Source organism: Trachurus japonicus, chromosome 23 (genome assembly GCF_045865225.1).
Source record: "Trachurus japonicus isolate A0001 chromosome 23, Traja_1.0".
Classification (NCBI taxonomy): Eukaryota; Metazoa; Chordata; class Actinopteri; order Carangiformes; family Carangidae; genus Trachurus; species Trachurus japonicus.
Window position 1 is genome coordinate 18,690,611 of NC_140929.1, and position 13,165 is coordinate 18,703,775.

At 44.9% G+C, this 13,165-nt stretch overlaps 1 protein-coding gene across 1 annotated transcript in view; it reads left to right on the forward strand.

Moving 5' to 3' along the window:
* The first annotated feature begins 807 nt into the window (after window positions 1-807).
* camk1da (calcium/calmodulin-dependent protein kinase 1Da) overlaps window positions 808-13,165 on the forward strand; it is a 104,795-nt gene continuing 92,437 nt past the window's right edge. The window contains exon 1 of the mRNA XM_085769454.1: window positions 808-1,136. Coding sequence (XP_085625580.1) covers window positions 1,039-1,136 — 98 coding nt within the window. The 5' untranslated portion in view covers window positions 808-1,038. The remainder of the gene's footprint in view (window positions 1,137-13,165) is intronic.

Below are 13,165 nucleotides of genomic sequence, written 5' to 3' on the forward strand. Positions count from 1 at the left end.
TAATGCCAAAATAAGTGTTAAAATGATCAAAAATACTCCTTTACATGTTCATACACATGCATATATTTTTTATTTTAAGTTACTGCTAATTTAAACATGTTAAAAAGTGATATTCAACTGACCAATTTTTGGCAATGTGCACGCTGCGGGTCTGCTTCCTGAAAAGGCTGCCCCCCCCCTCAGAGACAAGGTCACATGCACTTCAAAACCACTTATTATTGGACATAGACATGTCTGGAGATATTTTAAAACATTTCCCCCCAAAAAAAGGTTAAAGAAGGTTCCAATTAGGCTACTAGACATTTCAGACGACTCTATTTGATTTCCAGGCGACCCCATGTGGGGTCCCGACCCCAAGGTTGAAAAACACTCTGATTAATTGGCTTACTTTGTGTGTGTGTGTGTGTGTGTGTGTGTGTGTGTGTGTGTGTGTGTGTGTGTGTGTGTGTGTGTGTGTGTGTTACACATATTTCACACATGTTTCCAGTGTCTTGCTATTTTTACATTTCAGCTTCTTATTTCATGTTTCTGTTACTGTTTCTGTTACTGCAAGTTTGCAGTGCAAATCTGAAAATCTAGAGGCTATCCTATAGCCTATTATAATCATTAGGCCTTGTAGTGGAAAAAACATATTTAATTGGACATCCAACGTGCACCTTTATTATATAAATGAAAAGGCTTATATTATGAAAGTTGAGACAGGAAGTGGTTGCACCTCACGGTAACATTGACGGCTTCTGTCCAGACGGCCGGAGAGGAGAAAGGAGGAGTGGGGAGGGGGGGAGAGGGAGAGGAGGGAGAGAGAAAGAAGAGGAGGAGGGAGGCAGCAGGGACACGGGAACCTGCAGGAGGACTCACATGGTCCTGCTGCAGCGGAGCTCACACCACCGGGACTCTCAGATCCTCTGGCGCTCAGCTCGGCTTCCTCCTTTAACAAACACTCTCCCCGTTTTTTTTGTTTGTTATTATCGTCCTTATTCCGCATCCTTTCCTCCCGCAGCCCAGTGTCGGTCGGACTCGGGCCGGTAAAACAGCGCCATGGCTCGGGAGAACGGAGACACCGGCAGAGGAGAGGCGTGGAAAAAACAAGTCGACGAAATCAAGAAGATTTTTGATTTTAAAGAAGTGCTGGGAACGTGAGTAACACGAGGCTTTTCGCTAACTTCACCTCTCTGATATCCCATAATATTCCCACCGGGATTGATTGTACATGTGCGGCTCCAGTGAGTTTACAGTGACCTTACTTCACTTACTGGCAGTGTTACTGTATTGTAATGATGTTCCCATAGGGACTGGAAATCTGCTTCAGCACCGACCTCACACACCTGGGACCTGAACGCTCTTCTACTGTCTTATTGTAGTGTTGCTACCGTCAGGTGTGTGACACAGGGGGCTTCTCTCCTGTGGGGCTGCTGCTTTCTGCTTTCTGCTGTTACTGTTGCTAATGATGCTCTGGCAGGCAGCACTGTGATGCATTAGTACAGCGGTCCTGTGACTGTGTCTGTTGTGCCAAGTCAAGTGAATACTGACTGACTGACTGACTGACTGACTGCTCCTGACGGCCAGTGGTAGTGACTTCATGACATCAACATCACACTCATCCAGCAGGCTAATTTAATCACTATTTAAAATATTCATTGATTTATTGTAACTTACAATCCTTTACAGACCATTTTCATTTTAATAAATTGTCATGATGTAGCAACTATTACTTTCAGAGTTAGTCCCAATCTGTTACTTTTAGCAGTAGATAGATAGATAGATAGATAGATAGATAGATAGATGGAATTCATTAGATCTTGCTCTGTTATTCTTAAAATCTGAATCAGAAGTATTTGCTAAAACATGCTATGTTACAGATATCTTCATATATCCTATATACTGTACATACATAGTTATTTACATGCCATTTACATTGAATTTGTACAGTTTGCTTTATATACTGAATTGATTAGCCTATTTCTTATAAAGATAATAGCATTGGCTAACTAGTTATTTGGAACTCATTCTCCTTCACTTTTAACATGAGCTAACCATTTAAGCCTGTTATCCATTACGGTCAGCATTGACATCTTGTTACTTTTATTTTTACTTTTCGATTTCAATTACTGTGTGACCATTTATCCAACACTCTATTAATGTGGTTATGAAGTCCTTGTGAATATCTATCTATCTATCTATCTATCTATCTATCTATCTATCTATCTATCTATCTATCTATCTATCTATCTATCTATCTATCTATCTATCTATCTATCTTCTAGACAAAATGATTTCAGTTTGCTTCCCAACCTTTGCAGCAGCATTAATCTATTCCAGAAGTGTGTGGTAGTGAACAGTGACCCTGTTGTGTCTCTTTCAAACTCTTATGTCACGATTAATATTCCAACATGCCGTAAACCTCCGACAGTCAGTCTCTGTCAGTGTCTGTTTTCCTGCTGTGAGAAACAGCCTGGGTCTGGTTGGACTGGCGCAGCTTTGGGGGCCGACACATGGGGTGGATGCAGATTGGGATTAACTGTGCAGGGATTAGAAAAACTTCCCCTGAACAGAGGGAAGTTCAGTCACGTTGTGTAATGACAAAAGATGGACAACTCGCTGGCTTGAAACGCACAGACACACACTCAGTCAGGATGCAGGCTGCAGGACCCAATGATCCGAGTCGGCCATGTTGCAGCCACACATTAACCAGAGCTGCTGACGGATCTTTGAACCTAATGCATCAGCAGAAAAGGGGACGGGGCGGGGATGAGTGAATGTGATGGAGGGGGGGGGATTCTCGATTAGCATGGAGCAGCGGGATGAGGAAGAGGAGGAGGAAGAGGAAGAGGAGAGGTGGTTCCAGTGTCTCCAAGTGTTGTGATGAAGCACAAAGCCACAAGCAGCTCCACTGAACTAGATGTGTAGATGACACTGACTGATACACAGCTCAGGGTGGACAACAGACCTTCACCACCAGCAGTGTTGCGTTCAGGTGCAGCAGCACATGTCGGATAAGCCATGTTGGCCACGTTACTTTAAGAAAGTAATTAGTTATAGTTACTTTCCCCAAAAGTAACTGACATTTCTACATTATAAAAGGGAGTAATTACCGGGGCGGTGCGTTGCGCAGTGGTTAAAGTGTTGTTAAAGTTAAAATGTATAGGAAACACTGCATGTCTCTAAAACTTATCATGCAGGTTTCCAGGAATGGATGCCAAGTACCCTACTCATTTCAATGTAACAATTGCTGATGGGAACCAGTATCAAAAAGGAAAAAAAGATCATGGACTTCATGATCAATTACCATGGCAACGATCGAAGCTTCGATTTTTTTGGGTCAGCCCTAATAATAATCCTCCATGTCCTTTACGATCTAGCCTTGTGCACCACTTAAAGGAATAAAACCATTTGTACTGACAAGACACTGTACAAGACAATAATGACAGCTTTTGGTGTGAACGTACGGCCTATCACTCGGTTGTTAAAGGGCTGTGTGTCGGCTTTTCTGATTGGTGCTTTGAGAGCGTGCCGATTAACCTGTTTTGGGTCCAAATTGGCTGATAATGATCGGCAGCTGATCAATCGGAGCATCCCTATTAGTTCCAGATAAACGTCTTTTTTCGACTAGTTGCACTGTTAGTAACACCAGTATTTATAACGCAGTTATTCCCATCACTGCTGATAAGTAAAACTTAATTTAGTGTGTTACTTTGCATTTATGTTAGTTTGGAACAATCTCAGTCAGAGAGTATTTTGACTTGTTGACAGAAATGTAAATGGTACAAATTCATGTATTGCTTATAGTGATGGTGGAAAAGTACATATTTTAGCATTAATTTTGATTTTATGTAGCATAAATACTGGAAGTTGCAAACAGTCTTCTTCACAGCGTCCATGTTGTGTCTGATTTAAGAGCACATGGACATGCTGGAGTCAGAAGACAACCTTCCAGCTCTGGACGTGGGACTGTCCGAGGAGCACGTGAATGCAGCAGCGCTGCAGTTTGGCTGTTCCTGCGTCAGCACTTTGGAGCTGACATAGAAACATTGTGTGCGGTTTGTGCTGACAGGAAGTGATGTCACCGACTTGATGCGGACCCATCATGTTTTGCCTCCTCACAACGGATCACTGTCGCTCCTGCCGGCCAGTGTGTGTGTGTGTGTGTGTGTGTGCACACGCATGCCCTTACTCACCTCTTCTGCTTAGGGTCTTAATGCCCTTCAGTGTGTGTCCCCAAACACAGGATTAATCTCACCAGTCTCAGCACATGCTGGCTGGGTTATGTGTGTGTGTGTGTGTCACGTGACCATGATCGTTTGCAGTCATGTACATGAGGCTCTCCTCGGTGTCTTATTACCCTCTCCTGGTCAGTGTTCTGTGTGTGTCCCTGTCGCCCACTATTCAATAATTCAAAACCAACAGGAGTGTGTTCTTTTTTTGTGTGTGTGTGTGTGTGTGTGTGTGTGTGTGTGTGTGTGTGTGTGTGTGTGTGTGTGTGTGTGTGTGTGTGTGTGTGTGTGTGTGTGTGTGTGTCTCAGTGTGTTTGTGAGGTTCAGGTAGACAGCTCTTAACACGAAGGATGATAGAGAGAACAGGTGCAAAGCAGACAGAAATGTCCTTGTTTGCAAATGTAACTGGACTGTTCCTTAACATGTTAAAGGGATAGTTCAACATTTTGGCACATTCGCCTATTGCCATAATCTCTAGTCTTAGGAGTAGGTTCATTACCTTTAATTGTCAGTGCAAGCTGTTTTTAGATCGGTGGGGAACGCAAGCTGCTCACGAATCGGTACTTTCACCTTTCCCCCAAAACTCATCAAATGCACAATGCCAAAATGCTCTCGTGAAGAATCTGCACATTTGCTATGAAATAGTAACATTTATATGAAGCAAATACAGTACTCTGAACTACTTGCGTTTTTGAAATCACATCACCGTCGTGTCTGGAATGTAGTTCCGACTACGCATTTACCTCGAAAACAACTCTGTCTCGTAATGTTCCGTTATTATCTCATAGCGTGGTGAATGTGCAGGTCACAACTTGTCCACGGGAGTGTTCTGGAGTTGTTGGATTGTGTTTTTTTGGGTTTAAATATATTTTTGGGGCTTTTTTCACTTTTTAATTGACAGGATAGTTGAGAGAGACAGGAAATGGGAGGCAGAGAGGAGGGGAATGACACGCAGGACAGGACCGCTTGGCTCGGGATTCGAACTAGGGCCGCCTGCAGTGAGGACTATAGCCTCAACACATGGCGCGGGTGCTCTACCAACTGAGCTAAACACCGCCCCAGCTGGATTGTGTATTTGATGAGTTTGATGAGGGAATGGCGAAAGTACTGCTTGCCTTGTCAGCTCACGTCTCTGCCGCCGATCTAAAAACAGCTTGCACCAACAATCAAAGGTAATGAACCTACTCCTAAGACTAGGGATTATGGCAATAGGCAAATTTGCCAAAATGCTGAACTACCCCTTTAAGGTGTGGGTCAGCGGTGGGTGGTGGAGTCTAAAATCTTGGTGGTGTCAGGTCCGATCTCCGCTCCTACAGAAGGAGAAGGTGTGTGTTTGTGAGACAGAGACAGAAAGTCAAGTGGCAGTGACGCTGATGCATTGTTGGAACGTCACTGTGCCATCTAGGGCACGCTGCCCTTAATTGATGCTCTACTTCCCTGCTGCTGGGACTGTTCTCGTCACTGTTTCTGGGACTGCAGAGCCCCCCCCCCCCACCTCCCCCCTTCATGTCTTTATGTCATATACCTCCCTGTGTGACCCCCGTGTTCAACTCCAACAGGCTCCTGTTCTCACCGTGGACGCTTTAAACTTTCTCCTCTTCATCCCTGATATAAATATCATCTTATAAATAGAACAAAGGACGATTGTTTGCAATGTGACAAAAGCAACTTCATGGAGCAGCCCACTGAGTGTGTGTGTGTGTGTGTGTGCTCCCTTCATCTCTTTGTTTTGCGAGTTGTTTATGGCTTGTCCGTCTGTCCCATCCTCGTTACCATGCTGTCTCAGTAACACCTTGACAGAACTTTTTCAGGGACAATCTGATGAGATTTTTGTGTCAAAAGTGAAGCTGAGTTTTAACCTCAAATCACATTAAAGACTAGGGATGATACCGAATTCGGTACTTTTATTGGTACCAACTGATTCCTACGGTAATCCCGAGTATTGATTCACATAAAATCACACGATACCACAATTTGGCACCTGAACGCACCCTCATGTCTGTGAGATAGTGGACCACATCTGACTAACCCGACTGGACACGCTGGTTCAAGCCAAAAATACATACAAATGACTCGGACAACTCATTATGACAGCTTAGCTTGTTTACACCCAACCATAACAATCAAATTCAAATTCATAAGTTTTAACATTTTTTTTTTATAAACAAAATTACTTTAATTACCACAAGTGGGCACAAAAAAGTACTGAAAACAGGTGCCGTTGCATACCGGTACCGGTTCCCAGGAACCAGGTGTCGATACCGTATCGGTTTAAATGTGAAAGGAACCAATCCCTACTCAAGACTTGACATTTCAATGGTGAGAAACTGTCACACATTAATTGGATGACTGTGGATAAAAGGGGATGTGACCTGGAACTAGTCTGGTGCTGGAGACAGACGACCATGAGGAGGTGATTCCATCTCCTCAGTCTATGATGAGCTGTGACTGGCGGCTGCTGGTGTTGTCAGGAAAAATTCTAATCCATCACAGTTTGGTGTTTTTTTAAATGGCTGAGGTCTCACTGCTGAGCTTCTCCACATCTCATCCTCTGATGGATTTTTCTTCATTGTATGGAGCTTTGCTCGTTACATAACAGATTAAAACAGGTGACCCATCTTCACGACAAGTGAACTGAAGACTGGAAGATGATCCCAAAGCTTTGATGGAAAAAAGTGAGTGGGACTTGGCTTAAGATTTTGTCAACCTGCTGTTTCCACAGTGAAGTTTGATGATCATGACAGTTTTGTTACAATGTGGTCTGATGTAGAGGGAAACAGAGCGGTCAGATAGATCTGTGCTGTGGTCAGATTAAGGGTGTATTTAAACATATGGCTCGTTTGGTTTGATCAGATTTTGTTGCATTTTTCTTTTGGGTCATTTGCGTTCTCTCATTGGTCAGAAATCTTATCCGGAAGGAGGAGGAGCTACCCTGGGAAAAACAAAAACCATGGAACATCAGCAGTGTGTGGCTGGTTTGTTTTTCTGAATCAGTTGTGTCAGTTGCTGAGTTGATTACATTGTAACTGCAAACAAACCGCTCCAGGGCTTGAATGGAAGTGAGCCGAGACCAGACCAGACCGCCCCTTCTTGGTGATCTGGGCCTGTTTGTTTTATCCCACATCTGACCAAACAAACCAGTCTTTGGGGTTAAACGCTCCCCGTTTCGGAAGAATTGCTGTGAACAAGCCAGGTCTAGGCTGTATCCACACCACAACTTTTTTGTTTCAGAACACATCCCTTTGCTATGTTTCCCCTGATGTCCACACTGGGTTTTCTAGCAATGAGCTACTGGGACACTCACTCCAAAATATCAACTGTCTCCACCACAGACGTTTATTAGAAGGCAGGTCTTTCTGTTTGATGGATAGTTGGTTAGTATGTAAGTATTGTTTCAGATGATGCTCTTGCTCTTCCCTGCAGTTCCCAAGCAGCAGGGAAACGGTTGGCTCAGTAGACTGTGGCTCTGCATTCCCCTGAACAGTAATGAAAATATCATCAGTCAGTCAGTCAGTCAGTCAGTCAGTCAGTCAGTCAGTCAGTCAACATACTTCTTCTCTGCTCTGTTCCATCTCCGTTGTACATGCCGTAGCAATTAGCTCCCATTCGAGTCAACCAGAGCTTTTTCTGTCTTAGTTCCATCACAGCTCCAGCAGTCCCATAGAAATATGCAGTAGGTCTATTCTTGACTGATTATGCATCAATCCACGTTGACTAGATCTCTGGACCAACATCAGATTGTAAAATCATGACCCGTCAGCACAGGCAACACGTTGTCGGTCAGAGGGTCCCACAGGTAAAGCCTGGTTTATGCTTCTGCGTCGCGGCGACGGCGTAGCTACGGCGTCTATGCGGAACCCTACGCCGACCCTATGGCGTAGCCGGACGTGCACCTCCAAAAAATCCTGACTACACGTCGCGTTGATGCGCCACGATGCGAACCGTAAGGACTATGATTGGTCCGTTCAGAACATCAGTGTGGTAAATTCACCCATTCAGCCTCAACTGGTCGGACAGACCACCTCCACAAACGTGTTCTTCGTCGCCTGCGCTTCAACATTTGCAATAAAAGCATTTGTTTTTCAGTTGCCATTGTTTACTGTGACAAGAAGCAACAAGTTCCCTGACGAAAACCAAGGAATCCGATATGAGCCCCCCAAAACAACACGAAGACACAGCCACACACCCCTAGTGGCTTGGCGGTAAATTGCAGAGCAACGCGTTCCCTCAACGCAGAACTTCGAATGCTCAATGACGGCGTAGGGTCGACGCCGTAGCTATGCCGTCGCCGCGACGCAGAAGCATAAACCAGGCTTACAGTTTTTCTCGATTGTTTACACACATTTTCTGAATGCATGCCTCATACTCTCAGAACTCTACACACAAATCCAAAAACACACACACAATGGGCAAAACCCTTAAAGCTATGGTATACATTTTGAAAGAGGATGAGAAAAATTTGAAAAAAGCACCTCTCACACACCCCCGCCCCTCCCCTCTGAGCTCGTATGGCCCGCCCCTCGGGACCTCCTCGCGACACGCCTCCCCCCCTCCCCTCACAGAGCAGAGCGGAGCAGGCAACAAGCCTGCTGCCTGCAGAAACCAAACGCGGCTTTGAATGCTGAGTAAAATGTCATATTCACAGTCACAACTTCCACAATAAAACCAAAGATTACCTGTTCAACATAAACTCAGCACCGCCGCTGCAGCCTGGGTCTCTCTGCACCGCGGCGCCACGGAGCTCCAGGCCCCGACTCTTCCTGCTCCTCTTCCCCAGACACAGCACCCTGTCCTGGGTCACCCAGCGCCAAGAGTCTCCCTGTAGCATGAGGCTGTGCTCGGCGCTAGCCCACTAATACCGCCTCGTTACCGGCAGCTGGTGCACAGCGGTGGCATCGCGGCTGGCGCCGCCGCTGTGCACCAGCTGCCGGTAATGAGGCGGTGCCAGTACCGTCGTCGCCGTCCCCGGCAACGGGACCGCGGCGACCGCTGGTACGAGCAGCGCCGCCATTAGCAACCATTAGCACAGCCTCATGCTACAGGGAGACTCCTCGCGCTGGGTGACCGGCCACAGGGTGCTGTGTCTGGGGAAGAGGAGCAGGAAGACCGGGGCCTGGAGCTCCGCGGCGCCGCAGTGCAGAGAGACCGGTCAGGCTGCGGCTGCCTGCGGCTGGAAGCAGCTGTGTGTCGGGGAGAGGAGGAAGACCAGGAGCTCAGCAGGGCCGCGGTGTGCAGGGTGCAGAGCACCCCGGTCAGGCTGCGGCTGCGGCTGGAAGCGGCTGTGTGTCGGGGAGAGGATCAGGGAGACTCGACGCAGCACTGGTACCGGTAATACGGGCAGCAACACATTCTGTGCTTCTGTACTGTGCTTCTCTGAATCCTAGTGGGGCTTTTTTTCGGCAGACCGACCGGGGGTGGGGGGCAGCAGGTGCTGAATTGGTGGGTTCATGTGTCTGTGGCTGAGCAGAGCGGTTACAACTACTTGTAGTTTCTAAGCGGAGGGGGTGGGGACGAGGCGGGTCGAGGAGGAGCAGGCGAGACGAGGGGATTGGACGGAGGGTATGAGCCAGTGGGAGCCGGACGGGGCGCGCGGCGCCCATTTGTCAATTTCTATGCAGGCCCACGGCTGATAGACTGAATGGATTTTTTTGGTTCTTTTTGCTATTTATATTGTGTATATCGGACCACAGGACCATAATCACTGTATAAACGATGTTAATAATAATTACCAATGCTCCAAATCGTAGACCATAGCTTTAACTTCTCCTGCAAAATGAAACTTTACATTCAAAACAATGTTATTTATTCTCAAAATGCTATTTTAGTCTCAAATGACACACACAAACCATCATATGACTAGACATTTATAACAACTAGTTGAACACTGATGTGCTCAGTGTAAAACACTAGGATGAATGGAAAACACTTCTACTCCATTCCTCATAATGACTTAGGCTTTTTTTTTTACTGTAACTACAGACAGTACATAAATGTGTTGTAAAATTTTTAGGGCTGTCAAACGATTAATTTTTTAATCGCGATTAATCGCATTTTTTCCATAGTTAACTCGCGATTAATCTCTATTAAAAATATTATATATGGCGCTTTGGACTTTCAACACTCCAAAGTGTTATAATCTCTAGACAAACAACTTTTAGACCAGACCTAGTAGGCCTACCTAATCATAACACATGATGCATGAAACTCACACAGAATTGAAACGAATTGCATCCAGTGGAAATTGCCCTTTACTTTGCTACGTCTCTGCCTGGCCATGTGCATTTGTTGACAACAGACGAGGTCAAAAAATCAATACATCGCCACGTGCATTTGTTGACAACCGATGCCGTCAAAAAAATCAATACATGGCCATGTGCATTTGTTTACAACAAAGCCGTCAAAAAATCAATGGATGGAGCTGTGGATATATGTTAGACTGTGTATATTTGTGTAGCAACCAACTTGAAGGTGGCTTACCGCCACCTACTGGACTGGAGGTCCCACACTCCAGTCCTCCAGTCCAGCAGAGAGAGGACAAAATGGGCCGCGATTAAAAAATTTAATCGCGTTAATTTTTAATTAATCTCATCGCGATTAACGCGTTAACTCTGACAGCCCTAAAAATTTTAGAATATTGTTTTGATACTCAGAACACTCAAATACACCTTAACAAATGAAATGCGTGAAGACGCGACCGAGGTGGTCGTGTGACTATGCAGCCGTGCTGATGTGACCACAAAAGAAAAAAAGAAAGAGTTGGTCGGGGTCAGCTGATTTACGGCCGAACAATTTTGAAAGACTGAATACATAATTTTGACAAGATGAGAGTACTGTAACATGTAGCTCACCTAGTAGAGCAGCACTCTTTGTAGTCAAAGACTTTGTTCTAGTCTAGGTTCGAATCCCTCTATCAATATGCAATTTTGGTGATCAATGCATTTTCTTTTGTCATCATCATTATGATCACTGCTATATATGTGTGTGTGTTTGTGTTGTGTGGCCTCTCTGTTTGGTTTCTCTCTTTTTGGTGTCAGTCCATCACTGCCTGCTATGTTGCCCTTTTTTGCTAAAGCTCTGATTGCTAATTGTAAAACTGTGTGACAGGTGTTTACCCATGTGATGAGTCAGTGTGAATAGTAGGGAAAGTAACTTTAGAATTTTGAATAACAGTGTGTTACTCGTGAAAACAAGAGATTTTCTTCATGAAAATTGTGCCAAATGCAGAGAATTGTGTGTAGTGTTTTGAAAAAAGTGTGTTATAGAACTGCAAATTGAGTGTAAAGCAGGAATTGTGCTTGTAGTTTAGCAGATTTGGTCAAGGGAGTTGGTGCATGAGTTAGATGTTGAGGCCATTGTGTCTCAAGTACCAAAAATTGTGTGTAAACAATCGAGAAAAACTGTAAGAGGACGTCATGGAGGAAGAAAAATTAATCATGGAGGTGGAAAACTGCAACATTTCATGACACAACACTAGGGCTGCCACGATTAGTCGACTAGTCACGACTACGTCGACTATTAAAATCGTCGACAACTAATTTAATAGTCGATGCGTCGTTGTTTGTTTTTTTTTTAACTTTGTTTTTCTCTCAAAACTGCTGCGGCACCTTCCACACACGCACCCGCCGCCGCAGCCGCCCACCACACACACACATGCACTCACTCACTCAGTACACATAGGTGTTCTCTCTCTTTTCTCTCTCTACCTGTCTTGTCCCTCATCAAGCGGCACCGGTGTAGCCCCCCCGCCGCCGCCGCCGCCGCTCCTCTCCTCTCCCTCTCTCCTCTCTCTCTCTCTCTGTCATTTTAAATGAGAAGCGCTACTAGGAGCGGTAGCTACCGCTGCTCCATCGTTTTAAATCACGGACTGAAAAACAGCCGTTCGTCATTTAAAAATAAAATCGCGGACTTTGAGAGTCGGTGTTGGAGAATACTAGAACGTTACCGCGTCTGGTCACAGCGTCCTGGTCACGTAATGAGCGCTCATCTTAACGAGCAAGTCTTCTCTCCCGGCGTAAAACTACGTCAATATTTTCCGGTAGCTTCTCATCACAGTCTGCACCTTGCTGAGTTTGAGCTGCACCTCAGTTTCACTTGTTTTCATTTGACAGTTTCACACAGAACTTTCTGGTGGAGTCTTTCCATGTTTCTCCTTCTGTGACAGTAAAAAGGCACATTTACATTTTTTTCAGACAAGACGATTGTCTTATAAACTATTCGATTTTTTTTTAACAGAACGACTATTATTTACACTGAGCAAGTTATATTTGAATGATAAGCCTACCAAAACTTTATTATTGTGAACAATTCCTTAGTTTCAGGTGTCCACCTCATTTTATTTAAATGTAGCTATGTTTTTTTTTTTTTTAAAGTATATTTTTTTGGGGCTTTTATGCCTTTATAGATAGTACAGTTGAGACAGACAGGAAACGGGGAGGCAGAGAGAGGGGGGACGACACGCAGCAAATGGCGCCCGACGCGGGACTCGAACCGGGGCCGACCGCAACGAGGACTGTGCCTCTATACATGGGGCGCCCGCTCTAACCACTACGCCACGCGACGCTCCAAATGTAGCTATGTTTAATGCCAGAGACAAATGAAGGAAAGAAAAACCTAAAAAACCTTTAAGTATTTATTTTGGTGTTGTTTAGGCCAGTGCCTTATCCTTATTTTACTCAGCTGTTTGCACTTTATGCTACAGTTAAAGCTGCATATTTCATTAAATGTTTAATGAACTATCATCTTAATTGTCTATATACCTTAAACACTTCAAGCTGAAAGCTAATGATGGTATATAAGAGCAGCTGCATGCTGGTGCGATAATCTGTATGTTTTGCATTCAATTTACGTATGATCCGATTAGTCGACTAATCGAAAAAAATAGTCGGTGACTAGTCGACTATCAAAATAATCGTTTGTGGCAGCCCTACACAACACATTTGTCTACAAGAACACAA